The 14,633-nt window shown below is 47.5% G+C and overlaps 5 protein-coding genes across 5 annotated transcripts; 1 reads left to right on the top strand and 4 right to left on the bottom strand.

The window, feature by feature from the left end:
• Positions 1-1,344: 1,344 nt before the first annotated feature.
• Positions 1,345-2,557, bottom strand: AOL_s00215g226 (uncharacterized protein; the record flags this gene model as incomplete). Its single annotated transcript, XM_011129428.1, has 2 exons — positions 1,345-2,439; positions 2,519-2,557. 2 exons carry the CDS (start codon positions 2,555-2,557, stop codon positions 1,345-1,347), a joined length of 1,134 nt encoding a protein of 377 aa, XP_011127730.1.
• A 546-nt stretch (positions 2,558-3,103) lies between these two features.
• On the bottom strand, positions 3,104-4,789 carry AOL_s00215g227 (uncharacterized protein; the record flags this gene model as incomplete). Its single annotated transcript, XM_011129429.1, has 5 exons — positions 3,104-3,184; positions 3,254-4,114; positions 4,189-4,408; positions 4,471-4,703; positions 4,787-4,789. The coding sequence occupies 5 exons, from the start codon at positions 4,787-4,789 to the stop codon at positions 3,104-3,106; spliced, it is 1,398 nt and encodes a 465-aa protein (XP_011127731.1).
• Positions 4,790-5,385: 596 nt separating this feature from the next.
• Positions 5,386-6,899, top strand: AOL_s00215g228 (uncharacterized protein; the record flags this gene model as incomplete). Its single annotated transcript, XM_011129430.1, has 3 exons — positions 5,386-5,388; positions 5,595-5,888; positions 5,985-6,899. 3 exons carry the CDS (start codon positions 5,386-5,388, stop codon positions 6,897-6,899), a joined length of 1,212 nt encoding a protein of 403 aa, XP_011127732.1.
• Positions 6,900-7,395: 496 nt separating this feature from the next.
• AOL_s00215g229 (uncharacterized protein) lies at positions 7,396-10,152 on the bottom strand (the record flags this gene model as incomplete). The annotated part of the gene is made up of 3 exons (XM_011129431.1): positions 7,396-8,479; positions 8,596-9,183; positions 9,839-10,152. 3 exons carry the CDS (start codon positions 10,150-10,152, stop codon positions 7,396-7,398), a joined length of 1,986 nt encoding a protein of 661 aa, XP_011127733.1.
• Positions 10,153-10,251: 99 nt separating this feature from the next.
• Positions 10,252-14,053, bottom strand: AOL_s00215g230 (uncharacterized protein; the record flags this gene model as incomplete). Its single annotated transcript, XM_011129432.1, has 6 exons — positions 10,252-10,500; positions 10,628-11,786; positions 11,850-11,920; positions 11,971-13,378; positions 13,526-13,623; positions 13,841-14,053. 6 exons carry the CDS (start codon positions 14,051-14,053, stop codon positions 10,252-10,254), a joined length of 3,198 nt encoding a protein of 1,065 aa, XP_011127734.1.
• Between the last annotated feature and the right edge of the window lie 580 nt (positions 14,054-14,633).

Below are 14,633 nucleotides of genomic sequence, written 5' to 3' on the forward strand. Positions count from 1 at the left end.
GGTGGTGATGGTGATGGTGATGGTGATGGGAAAGGGAAGCAATAATTAAAGGGAAGGAAGACAGGACCAGAACAAGCTAAGAAAGGGTGTGTGTGTGAGGCCAGATGTTGGCGATGTCGTTTCAAGATAACAGGAACAGGAACTGACACAACCACAATGCAACTTCACTCGCTCTTGCACTTGGCCTCCAAATAATATTACGAGTCGGCTCAGATCTTAGTCCGATATATCGTTTACAAGTATGATATCTTGACAGAGATTATTATAAACCGGATAAAAGCCTCATTCCGGGAGAAGCGGCTTTAATCTAAAGAAAAACCAAGTGCTTAAGTACCTGCTTAGGTACTTACGAACAGAACTTACTGTGTAGTAGAATATTGATAGTACGATACGATACGATACGATACGATAGCCTCAAGTGAAGTTAAGATAACTATATATACTGGGTATCCATCAAAATGAAATCGAATCCTGCCGGGTCCTATTTATATTTCTTGGAGGGGGAAATATTATCCAAAAGCAAATTAATACCAATGAGTCGTTCCAAGATCAAAGATGCAGGCACTGCACTGCACTAGCAGTTATAATAACAAGGACTTACTTAATGCCCAACAGAGAATATGATATTACCAGGCGGGTACGTAACAAACAAAGCTAAATCAACCTTTGGAGTCTCCAATTTAATTAAACGTGCTTGTGCTTGTGCTTATGCTTATGCACACAGACAGACATGCGCCGGATGTGCCTTCTTTAAACCCGGCATGATCCCATTAAGACCCATCATCATGTGATGCTTTGTCTCATACCGACGTCAGGCCCCATTGCCGACACCTGCAGCTGGCCTCCACACATGCCGGCCTTCTAGAACGATTCAGTTTTCAAAATGCATCGGAGTATGTTAGTATTAGTATTGTAAGCTATGGATTTCTATCTCCCGTTGCCGAGACTCTCTACCTTTCGTGTATCTCCATAATAATTACATGCGATAGTAGTTTTTAACGTAGCAGTAGCTAGTAGTACAGTCAAGGAAAACACCAAAAACACCCCCCAAAAACGCCATTCGCAATGCATTAGTCGTCCTCGTATACCGGTATTCATGTAAAGGGGAAGCCAGGACAAATAAATTGTAAAAAAAAAAAGAAAAGAAAAGACACGTCGCAAGGTCATAAAGATGTTATCCCACTCTCAAAGCAAAGTCAAAAGGGAAGCCCGGCTTTCACTCCCTTCAAAAAACGGCCCTGTGAACAAAGAAAGAGAAGGAGGGAGAGGATAGTCTGGGAACAAGACTAGCGGGGGTGACGACCATGGAAGAAAGTGGCCATGACAGAATATCAGAGAGGTCTGTTAATCGTCAACCTCCATCTCATCGCCAGACATGTACATCACAGAACTGTCAGCAATTGGCGCAGCTCTTCCCCGTCGCGTAGTCCTACTAGTAGGCGTAGTAATTTGCCTTCCCAAGGGTGAGCTTCCGGATGCTTGCATTCTTGCAGGTAGCCTTCGGATGTTTTGATAATGTCCGGGGGGCCCAACGTGTCGAGCTGCTGAAGTTGGAGTGTCGACTCGACGTTGAACATGCCCAGCGACAATAGGACGCGGGGAGCCATCTCCAATCTCTGAGAATTCGTCAATGCTACCCTGTGTCGTATCGGCGATAGCAGAAAGCTCGTCAAGTCCAGATTCACCCTCTTCGTAGATTGAAACTCCCTCGCCTTCGTGTTCTTCAAACCCCTCCTCCTCCTCTTCTTCCTCTTCCTCTTCCTCGCCCTCCTCTTCACCATCCATCTCCACAACTTCTTCATCCTCTTCCTCTTCCTCTTCGTCCTCTTCCTCTTCCTCTTCGTCCTCTTCCTCTTCCTCTTCTTCGTCCTCACTCCAACCAGTGCTATCGGCCTCGGGGATATCGGCGTCCAAATCCACCTCTCCTTCCTCCATCAGTCCTTCTTCCCCAACCTCCAATTCCTCGACGTCTTCATCCTCCCCATCCTCCCCATCATCCTCCTCCCCATCTCCCTCCCCAACAATCTCCACAGGCTCTCCACCGATCATATTAATATCCTGCCCGAAAGCTCCCTCATCAACTGTAGTCTCCCCTTCCATGGCCATCTGTTCGGCCCTCTCAAGTTCCTCATCAATAACACCTTGCAAAGTCTTCATCATTCCAGGTGGTTTAATCCACGTCGCTCCGAACCGTGCAATATGGAGCTTTCTTTTCTCAACCGCATCTTCATCGATTGCTAGCTGCTGAAGAGCTGAAGGCCCATAGGCTGCGAGTGCAGAGCGCGTAGCATCGCGTTGGGCACGGTATTGTTGGTGATGACTGTGTTGGTTCGCAGCGGCTGGCGTCGCCTGTGTGGATTGGAGGAGGGGCGTAGAGGTAGGTTTCGGAGGGACGGTGTAGCCGAAGGTATGGGATGGAGTATACCATAGCGATTGAGTCTATGATATAGTAGTAAAAAAAATCTTAGTTAAAAAAATCTTTTTGAAAATATAAGATGAAGATAGCATGAAAACCTACATCACGAGGCGTGAGCAGAGGTAACCCAAGGCTCATCATTTTGGCAATTGGATACTCGTATGTTCAATTCGTTAAAGGTTCGTATAAAATATGCATAAGGTATTCGGATATTGGTGTTCGATTATCGACGGTCATTCATTCATCATCGAGACGAATGTTGGTACTCTAGATAAAATTGGTTGGTGATGTTAAGGGAGTGTGCGATGGTTGAGGTTGAGAGCGAGTGAGGTTGAAAAGTGCATTAATGGTGTAAACAAATACGTTGGTTGCGCCCAATGAGGGCATCCACATAGTAACAGCGTGCACAGCACAATACCACAGCTGTTGGCGAATTACAATATTGACCAGGTTCCCTATGAGCCCTCATCGCCGGGATCCTCCTTTAACATATTTCTTCAATTGAATTATTAATTTTCTTGCATTTCTTATCATTAATTTATGGCAGCGTGGAAAGGTATCATTTCAGAAGCAAACAGTAAGACCGTCCTCGATCAGGTCTAAGTGGGTCGAGATCATAAAAACCCACTATGCTAGGTGGCATCAAAAGTATCCTGCTAAATATCGTACAAAATATCACGGTTATCACTAGGATAACTCCATTGAATCTTCTCCATTCACAGTATAGTTAGAATCCGTGATGAATTGGTTCTCATATTCAGCCAAGTACTAAATAGAATTGATCAGTAAGCCAGTGTTCAGTGGAGTCTCGACAAGTCCTAAGCTACTAAAACATACCTTCGTGCTGCGACCAGTATCCAGGAATAACTTGAAGCTACGGGTAACATCATCAACCGTAACCGTCTTCTTGGGTCGTTTCGATGCGATCATATTAGCTGTAGTTATGAGCTGCGAGGCATATCTCAACGACGTCTCCGATCCAATCTTTGTCAAAAGTGAAAGCGCAGTTGGTTCCAAATCAACCTCTTGCTCCTGGGCTCTTATCGACAAGATTTGCTCAATCTCTGGAGTCGAATAACCAGGTGTTGGGATAATTAGCACTCTGTCCAACAAGTCGATTGGAAGTCCGTGTGGTGATTTGTAGTTTGTTCCTCTTATTCTTGTTGTTCCTCGGTTCGAAGCCATGATAACGATCGGTGACAACTCGCTTTCCAAGGCTCTGTTGATGTATGAGAAGCACTCAATATCCAGCATGTGGATTTCATCAATGAACAGAACACCTGGAACGATCTCTGCCTTTCCCTCTTCTCTCCACTCCCCGACCTTGATGTTGATCTGGTCTCGAACTTCCGATCTGATCTCACCAGTGTCGCCAGAGAACAGAGCCAAGAATCCCTGAGTACGGGAGTTTATGACATCGATTTCATGTAGCGAAACGGTGTGGACCACCTCACGTCGCTTCTGGAGTTCCCCCTCCGGACACTGCAAAAACTTGGTATCGGGCCCCATCGCATCATAGTCTCTAGCTTTTGCATATGATCGGCCGAGCTTCGTTACTTTGCCGGAAGATTTGTCGAGGGATATTATGTCACCAGCGATGACCTTTTCCTTGGACATACTTTCGATCATTTTGGCGCCCATATCCCAGACAGCTTCCATATCGGTCGTTTTCATTGTGAGTTTACCTTGTTTCGTGCCCTATAAAATGCGAAACCAATTTAGCTCTCTTGACTCTCTCATTGCCGCCGAATCCCCAGGAATTGATTGCTTACTCCAGTAACGGTACGATCAACCTGGATCTCAACAACTTCGCCCTCGATGATCTCTGTTTCCTCTTTTATTCTAACACCAATAGACTTTCTGAAAGCCTGGGTGAGAGCCTCTGTTTTGGACATTTCTAACGAGAAGATTTCGGTGGATGTGAGGATGGTGAATGGAACGTCGGACCCAAGACTTTGGGCCATGCCCATTGCAATGGCTGTTTTCCCGGTACTATTGGATTCAAATCCGTCAGCGACAACCGTTTAGTGATAGGCATAGATTACGACGCGTACCTAGGGGGACCAGCCATCAGAATGGCTCTGCCAGCGATCTTTCCCTCGCGGACCATCTGGAGAATGACGGCAGCGGCCTTCCTGGCCTTTTCCTGGCCGATAAGACCTTGTGAGGCATTGGTTCGTGGTTGTAGGGTATCAGGTTCGACGCCGAGGCCACGAATGTGAGAATGCGAGGCGATGAGGTTGAGGCCGCGGACGTCTCTGGATTCAGAGACTGTAGTTATAGCTTGCTGGTCGTTTTAAAGGTGGTTAGTATGAGATGCAAGATTTTCTTTTAGAAAAATTCCTTTCCTAGCTAGCGGAGGGGAAGTACCATCGTTGAATTAATATTAAAGCAATAGGAAATGTGTTTTGATTCAGTTCAAGCGGATAAATTGGGATGTAGTGATGCGGAATTGGTCGTGAAGGTTGGTGGAGATATGGTTTGAGGAAATTTGCGAGACGGCGCAGATGAGTTGAAGTTGTTTAAGAGATGGTTTGGTTTGGTAGACGCGTTTGAGCTCACCCTGGTCCATGCCACTTGCACCTGCTATGGAATCCCACCAGGATCTAGCCCAGCTTGTCATATATTCACTACAGAGATACTTAATTGCTTTACTAGGGATTTTAACTTTGAATTTTGTGAAGCTGGATAAACTGCTTTTATCATTGACTATTCTAGTAAAATATAAAATATAGTAGCGGCTTGTTTTAGTCAGCGGCGAATTAGTCAGTGCACGGTGGATGAATGAATGGGCGGCGTGCTGTCGTCATCCCACCTGTCCCTCCTGTCCGTCGTCCCTCAACCTCTGTGCTCCGTACAACCCACCACTGACCACTTACCACTGATCACCGCTCCCTCGCTGCTGATATTCCCTCCGCCACGTTCAACCTCAGCTCTCGATAACCTCTCAGGAACCATCTACCTTCACCATGGTAAGTCCACCTTTCTCTCCATCTTTCTCACAGTCACCATCACCATCACCATCATTATCGCATCCGCCATGAACGTCTTCAGAAACATCCGTCGTCTTGGTCGTCGCCGTCCTCCTGACTCAGGATCAGCCTTTGACCAAGACTTGGACTCAGAAACAGAAAGGGATCCAGACGCTGACATGTACTTCTACTATTCTTACCTCCAGAGCTACGGCGGCTACGGATACGATGATTTCGACGGTCCTATCGGCCGGTCGGGCGCCACACGCCGTTTCGACGAGTATTACCGTTGCTACCCCGTAGCTATGATGCCCACCGGCCGTGAGAACCTCAACTATGGCGGGAAAGTCATCATGCCTCCGAGTGCTCTCGACAAGCTTACACGTCTTCATATCTCGTATCCCATGTTGTTCGAGCTTCATAACGGCAAAGGGAAGCTTACACATTGCGGTGTCCTCGAGTTTGTGGCTGAGGAAGGCAGGATATATTTACCACAGTGGGTACGTTATAAAAATCTACCATTGTATCGTACTATTCTCATAGCACGAGACTACCTAGTATATATATGACAAGACTGTTGACGTTTTGATTGTTAGATCATGCAAACCCTCCTCCTAGAACCCGGTGACCTAATGCAGGTCAAATCCACCGATCTCCCTCCAGGATCTTTCATCAAACTTCAACCTCAATCCGTTGATTTCCTTGACATCTCAGATCCAAAGGCCGTTCTCGAAAATGCCCTCCGTAACTTCTCAGCCTTGACAAAGGACGATGTTTTCTCCTTCTCCTACAACGACACAATCTTCGAAATCGCTGTTTTGGAAGTAAAGCCAAATGTCAGAAATGGTGCTATCTCAGTCGTCGAAACGGATATCGAAGTCGACTTCGCAGCTCCGGTAGGGTATGTTGAGCCGGAAAGGAGTAAACCAGCTAGTAGCGTGAACTCTACAAGACCATCTTCTGCCCTCGCTGGCGGGGTCGGAGCAAACGCAGGACAGGGTGCCATGGCAGCTCAGATCGGATATCAAGATTTAGCACCAGGTTCATCGGGTAGCAAGCATCTCAAACCATCAGATGCATTCTCGGGATCCGGCCAAAAGCTAGTCAACAGAAAGAGCAAATCCAAGCCAGGAACTCCTGCCCCACCTCCACCTCCACCTACGAGTGTAGCTGCCCCTCCAACACCTTCCATTAAGCTTCCGACAAATGGAAAGATTATCGACACTGCAACATTGATGAGAGATGGAAAACCCCCACCAGTCCCACTTCGACTCCCACCCGGTACTCTATTCTTTGGATACGAAATCGTCCCTGTGAAGAAAACCGAAGGATCCGAATCCGAATCCGCAAACGCCACCACATTCTCCGGTCAAGGTCAATCTTTGCGTGCCGCTTCAAAAAGAAAGGATCGGGACGAGTCAGCCGATCCGAAGGGAAAGGGTAAAGCTACATCCACCGGCCAGTCTTCCGGGAGAACACTACGGGGCAAGGAGACCATAGATATCGACTAGTAGGCGATATTTCGTGTCTTTTCCTTATTTTTATTATTATCCCTTTCGTCCACTTGATCTAGCTTCTTCAAGGCATTTCTTTTTTCGAGGGTCAAATGGGAAATGCATATTCAATACTTCTGGGGATACCGGCGTTAACTGTTGGTCAATATTCATGATCCCACTCTCTGGCGTTCTACAACTTTTTTCTTTCGATTCAGGTGGAAATGGTTACAATTTGATGTAATAGAATACAACGAAAATGAAATCTCGAAAATGAAAAGCCGCTTTCGTACATTTCATTCCTCTTCTATAGTCTAATTCCAGATTTTGTAAATGTCTTTGTTGGGAAGATGTAAGATCAACAGGAAGCAGAACGCCAGAAACACCACGCTAAATCCACGGCAGTATGGTATCAGTACACAAACACCCCCCAAGTCTAGAAGTATCAATCTGTAATGCAGCATGCACGTAAAAGAACCCCCGCTCTCCCTCATATACGCATATCCTTGTGAAATCATGATACCTCGTCAATGACCTCGTTAATAGTCTTCACACTTCTTACCCCGCCTTCCCAAATCTCATACTCCAACAAAACCCCACTCTCCGCCCACGGTGCAAAAACAACCTTAACCCACCTCCTCGTCCTCCCTTCCCCCTCACCATCTTCCCCTACAAGGCCCCCATCTTCCCTCCTGGCACTCCCTTTAACTAAAGCCACCCTCCCATCCAACAAATTCGTCCATGTCATCCCCAACATCGGTGTCTTCAACTTCCCTAACGCTTGTATCAAAACCTCATCCCCTCCTTCCCCAACCGCTGCAATATCATCAATCTCCTCCCCCCACCCGTTAAACCACTTCGCCTGATAATCATAAGTCATCATCAATTCGTCCGTAGGAAGTCCATATTGTGACATAGTCAATGGTATCTCCTGCGACGCAGCCCGTTGGGTGTGCACCACCTGTCCGAATTGCGTGGTAGGAGTCTGAGTCCCCATACTCGAATCGATTGAAGAAACAATAGCTGAAGAAGATGGAGGTTGCTGCTGCTGCTGGTACTGTGTCGATATCTCTCTATTCCTCTTAACCCACGCCGGTTCAAAGGTATCAGAGACCTGATTCGCAACCACAACCGCAACATTATATTTCATCGCCATCTCTTTCAAACACATCCCAAGCCGTACAATATCCCCCGCCCGTCTCGCAAGTTTCGCACTCCTACTCCCCTTCCCCTTCGCAGTTGTCGTAGCACCATCACCGGTACCATCACCGGTACCATCCTCATCATCAACCCTAAAATTCGCAGCAATACTATCCACCACCACCAATCCCGCTTTAAACTGTTCGATCGCACGCGGTAGCTGGTATTTCACTATATGCTCCAGTGTTTCAAGATACTGACACATAGCGGTTTGTATCCGATTCATACTAAGAGCCGCATACCCCGGGACTTTTCTTGAAACTAGATCTTCAAGCATGGTTACCATCCTTTTCGTGGAAATTTGCGATTCCGTACAGATGTATATCGCGGAACGGTTATGAGGCGGTTGTTGGATCGAGAAGCATAAACGGAGTAGAAGCTGGGTTTTGCCGACGCCGCTGTATATATAATAATAATAATAACATCGTAGAATCAGCATCAAAAAGCCCTTTTTTAAGAATAATACAAAAGTAATAGTCAAAGTAGTATTTTTTTAAAAATGATAATAACGTACCTCTCTCCAACAATCTCCACCAAACTCCCCGTCATGACGCCCCCGTTCAAAAGCCCATCAACCCCATCATCTCCAAACTCAACCATCCTCTGCCGTCGACTCAAAGCCTCCATATTCCTTCCTCGAAAATTCGTAACCCCTTCACCGCCACTGGTAGCACTAGGTGTCCCCGAAGGCGTGGCGGATGGTGTCCCAGCCGTACTCCGAATATTAGGCGCATTAACCGGCCCACCAAGCGTATCAGCGTTTAAAGCGTCGCGAACACCTTCAACAATTCGGTTGACATCATTTAAACTGATCCGAGCGCGTTGACAGATGGTTCTCGGATCAAGAGTCACGAGATCGACGGTTGTTAGGCCGCATTGGTCGAATGAAGGACTGTGGCGGACGAGTAGCGGTTGTAAAGCGGGGTTTGTACGATATATGTTCGGGAGCAGAGTGATAAGGTCGGTCATTGGAGTGGTTGAGGAATGAGAGAGTGTGGTCGTGGTGGTAGTGATGCATGTTTGTTGTGGTGGGAGGAAGCCAGGGTTGGTTACGACATCTGCTGCGAGCTTAAGCTCCAGGATTACGGGAGCTTCAGTGACCCTTGTTGTTTTTTGTTAGTATGTAGCAACGTCAATATTCGGCGCAGATTACGGCAATGTTTTAAACGTTTCCTATAACCACGGCAAAAGAAGTTCTTGGCAATGGACTCCATAGTAATACTTTTGACCCATCCACTTCATCTAAAGAGTGGTAAGGATGGTTATTATAGCTTAGTTTTATCAGTCAATCATCGAGTCGTTCATTACAGGAACGTAGCATGTCCCTCGCACAGTGAGATAATATATATAGAGGCCATGAAGCAAACATATCAGAAAGGGAAACGAAATCGAGCCAGTGAACACCAGTAACCCGGACATGGACAAACCACAAAAAAGCAAAAGAAGAAATAAAGGAAGAAAAAACCATTGAGACAGAAGCAGAGACAGGGACAGGTGGATCAAGGCACAAGGGATTTGATTAAATCGGTATTAAAGTTAAAGCCCAACGTGAATAGCGCCTAGCTAGGGGAGAAAAGATATGAAGAAGGTTGATGAGGAAAGAACGGCCTCGAAAGAGGTTGGGAGAAACGTCGATTGAGAAGAGAATTGGTGAGAAATCTTAGGCGCTAAAGACGGGACAAACGGTTGGTTGGAGTTGGCAAGCTCAAGTTCCCCAATTCTTTTTCCGCAAAATGTCGTCGGCATTGAGTCCCCACTTGCTGACTTCCTCAACGAATTCCTGCATGTACTCTTCCTCGGTTTGGGGGTAGGTGGCAGGCGAAGAAATCTTGAGGGCGCCAGCAAGATTGGCAAGCTGTTCGTCACTGAGAGGTACAATTGGTCGTTGAGGTTTAGGTTGTGGGGGAGTTGGGGGAGGGATATCGCCTCCCCAGGCCCTGAGAAGTTCGAAAACGCGAGAAATAGTATCTATGACGTAATATTTGCGGTCATGCTCGAGGTTTGATCGCGGTGGAGGTAGATGTCCCATAGCCCACAAATTGTGAATGCGTTCAGTGAGCTCTGAGACCATAACATGATATGGTTTCCTGGCGTAGGTTGTCCCCCAGGTTTGTACAAGATGCTTGATGAACTCAACACGCGGAGCCTCCTCAGGCGAAGGATTCTTGGCCTAAGAAGGCGTCGCGCGAGGTTGTTGAGCGTGCTGGGTTGGGGCACTTGGGTGTTGCTGAGGGTTGGCCGAGTAGGGATTCGGCCCTAGAGTCGGAGTCCCAGACATCCCGGGATTGGTTTGGGAGGCTGGTTTTGGGTTGGGAGGGCCAGGAGAGGAGGAGGGGATTGGAGTTGGAGTTGAAGGTTTGTAGCTGACACGATGCGTGGTGCCTTGGTAGTTCTGAAAAGTTGTTGGTTGAAGGGGACTCTGTGGAGTGAAGAATATTTGTCAGATTAGAAGCCAGATGCCGAGAGAAGAAGAGCTGTTTAAATATTTCGATCTTGCACACAGCCAGTCTCGTGACCAGGAACACAACGCCGAGCAGGGCACTTACATAGAACACTCTACGTCCATTATTCGCAGAAGCAACAACAAATCTCTGTCCGCTACTCGTACTAGCAATAGGTCCCGCAGGCTGTGCTGGAGGAGGTTGTCGCCAATTAGGCGTATGGAAAGGCTGGGGAACTGGTTTTCCACTTGGATGCCCTGGTTGTGTTTGTTGGGCCGGCAGTGGCTGGTAGTACCCTGCACGCTGCTGGGCTGCTAGGGATGCCTCTGCCTTGGCCCGTTCCTCTGCTTGTGTCATATAACAAGGACCCTCGCCATTACCGCTTCTTCGCTGTAGATGCGGTTCAACGGCATCCTTATCGCCTACACGTACACTAGGATCTTTCGTCCAGGATGGGATATTCTCGGTGGATTGTTCCCCGACATAATACCAGATTTTCACTGCAGGTTCTTGGTGTGGGTTGGGAGGAACAGCAAAGTCCCCAAATTCCTGCCATGTATACTTAGTGGTACCGGGGAGAAATTGATCACCCACTTGCGGCTTGTCAGCGTAGAAGTCCGTTTTCCTAGGTTCAACGGCAACTCTCTTCCCTTTAGCATCTGTTCTGACGCTAGGAACCGAAGCCCGCGACTTCTTCGTCTTGACAATCGGGGCCGTGTTCATAATAGACGACGGTAGAACATATTTCCATTCCAATTCGAAGGGGTTCCCTTTCGGTAACATCTCCAAAAGCAACATATGCTCCGATGCCCGGTTCTGTCGTACGATACCCGCACACATTTCCCCAAGATATAGCTGGAATTGAACGACCTGTCCTGGCTGAAGTTTCTTGGCGAATTCCATAATGATCTGGTCTTCCTCAAGAACGTCAGGAGTATGGTCCTTCGGTCTCTTAGGCCGGTGGAATCGACACCGGAAGTCGAGCTCAGTTTGTGGTGCTGTTGCCTCCTGGCCAGAACCGTCGGGTTCCGAGGCTAACAGTACATTTTGGACCAGGACACCCGCCTGTGCCGCGCAAGTCGGATGATAAGCTCGGACACATTTGGTTTCTGAACACTGGAAGCAAGCACCACCCTTGGCACGACAGTAGTAACACTTGAGGTTCGACCTGGCGGTAGGTATGGCCGAAACATTCGAAATCTTCTCTTCGTTCGTTTCCGGGTCCGTCGTGAAGAAGGTCTCTGGGATGTACATGGCACATAATCTGAATGAAAATTGTTAGCACCTGGTGTTAAAATATTTGAAGCTATCGGGATCGTGAAGATACCTGTGAGCTTTCTTTCCTTCGTCTGTGGTGAGTAGCTCCTCATGCTGGGCTTCATTCGGACAAAGAACGCACTAATGATTGTTAGTGTCGAATTCATATCGCTGTCGAAGGGGGTACTCACGGGCGGAGTTTTCTGCGTGCCGAACTTGACCTTAATCTTTTTAACCATTCGGCCGCCCTCACCATCCGTCTTTCTCTTATTGCTCGACTTGGGGCGCTTCGGCTTCTTCGCTCCGTCACCCTCGACGCTTTCGGGAGGTGTAGGGAGATCAGTAGGTTCGTCGTCGCTATCAACGTCCTCGTCCTCAGAAGACCACTCGTCTTCCGTAGGGAGGCCTTTCAGCTTCCTCTCGATCTCGTCTGCATCAACCCAAACGGCATCATCAATGCACTCGCATCTCTTTGACTTTCGTCCATAGTCCAACCAAGCTTCCGTTGCAAAGTTGACACTCTCCGCGCAGTTGTATCCCAAATTGTAACCAGCATGATACCCGTATGGGAAAGTAATGACGAACTCTCCTTCATGATGTACGAGTTTATTCACCTTGATGCCATGGTGGGATTCTAGGAATGACGGGGATGCCAGAAAGGTTTTATGTCGGAGGAACTGGTCGCATTTCTTGGCCTCACCCGGCCAGATACTTTTCATTGCCGCGTGAAATTTGGGTGCATCTTCTTGGCTGATTGAATACCACTGCTTCGGCGCGCCGAAGTGGATATAATTAATCGAGTAGAGATCAACGTCTTCGAGATGCCATGAGAAGGTCGCCTTCCACATGCCGAGGTACAGGTAGGCAGTATTGACACCGGGCAATTTGGCCCCTAAACAATCCAGGATGTTTTCTAGTTTCGCAACGTTCCAGGAGGTCGTCGTCTCGTCGAACAAAGAGCCAGGCATATCGGCTCCGTATAGAGGGTTGTTGTATGTCAATGTTCGCCAGTAGTGCTTCTCAAGTTCCTCACATCTTTCCTGGGTAAACTCCGCGGCAGCAGGAAATCGATAGTCGAACCCGTTCCAGATTTCCGCAGCTTCTGCAGCAGCCTCCTCCATTTCCTCCTTCGTTTTACGAATATAGACTCGTTTTGGCCTTGGTTGAGGTTGTCTGCCCTTCTTTTTCTTAGAAACGGAGGAGGGAGCTTCCATGGTATCTTCCTCGTCCTTTGAAGGGGTTCCAGCAACAGGTGTCTCATCACCAGGAGGAGGGGTAAGTGGCCTCTGAGTCTGTTCTGAGCTTTCCTCCGCCGCCGCAGTTGTGCTCCTTCGCGTCGTCCTAGTCGGCTTAGGCTTAGGCTTCGGTTTAAACTCCTGGTTTTTTCGACGTTCTCCTCTCTTGGCTGGTGGTTGATGGTCACTTGAATCACAAAGATTTCGCCATTGAGGGAGGTTATATGTCTTTTGGCGTTGAAGGTTCTCTTGTTTGAAGATTCCTGTACCACTGGAGCCGGTGCTGCCCGCGATATGTTGCTCGATTGGATTTTTGATCTTGATATCTTTGACCTTTTCATCAAGGGCAGGAAGGGAGTCGATCCTGGGAAAGTTAGTATGGGAATATGATATAATGGCATGAGAAGGTAGCAGTCGAATGGTAGGAACAAACGAAGAAAATATGCGACTAATATCAAATAGACCGAGGCAGAAATGGGATCGGAGAAAAGGTGTAATCGATATATCTTACCATTCCTTTGGAGGGACGACTTTCACAATCCCCGACCTCATCCCATAGTGATCAATCTTTTGGATAAATTTGTAAAAGGATTTGAACTGCTCCATAGTCTATGAGGAAATATACTCATCAGCATCACCGGGTAAAAAGAAGCAAATGCGGGACAAAACGCAGAGTCTAGGAATGTACGGCCGGATACCATGTCCTAGTAGCTGCTTAAGTCCTTGATCAAGAATATCAAGGACATAGGTAGCTAAAAAGACCCCGGACTCGCGACCCAGGTGGCTTGTCGCATTAGATCAAATGGGAGCAGCAGATCAAACTCACCGGCTTGAAGACCGGAATCTTCCCATCACCGTAGTAATGGTCAGGGAAGATAGGGCCGATATCAGGCTCTTCATCATCTTTAGATGTATCCATAGCTGCTTCCATTGTTGGATTCGATGGTTGAAGCGATTCGGAAGGTTGTTGGTTGGTTGGAACGTTGATGGATTCAAGACCGTCTAAGGTGATGTCGACCTCGGCGGATGGAGAGGCCATGGCTGATGAACGTTGGAAGAGTGTCAAACACCCATCAACACAACACACTTAAGAGGCAAAACCCAGGCTGGATGACCTTGCGAGAAAGCTTGCAAAGTATGGGAGCAGCTGATGTTAGACTAGACTAGTACTGTTAGTTACTGGTGGATCCTAGCGATAGATTTGATATTGAAGATCTTGGGAAAGGTGTTTAGAGTGGATGCGATGGGTGGTAATGGTGGACGGTGGTGCTGAAGACGGATTGATTGCATGTAATTGATGGTTTCCGGGGTTGCTTCTCTTCCTCTTGTTCCACTGCTTCCTCTTGTTCCACTTCTTCTTCTTCTTCTTCTTTGCTTCGCAAGCAGGGAAAACGGGGGAAAAACGAGTTTGTCACCGCACAATTGCCAATTTGGATCGAAGAAGACTTTCACGTCGGAACGATGCGAAAGGAGGGAAATTGGAACGAACAAACTGGGAGGGAGAATTACAGGAAAAAGCGTGAGGTTGTAGATGAATGCAAGCAAATGAGATTACTGTCGTTTGATGGGAACTATAGATAGATAGATCGGAGAGATAAAGACCAGAGACAAAGAACTGA

The sequence above is a fragment of the Orbilia oligospora genome (genome assembly GCF_000225545.1).
Source record: "Orbilia oligospora ATCC 24927 unplaced genomic scaffold scaffold00215, whole genome shotgun sequence".
Lineage (NCBI taxonomy): Eukaryota > Fungi > Ascomycota > Orbiliomycetes > Orbiliales > Orbiliaceae > Orbilia > Orbilia oligospora.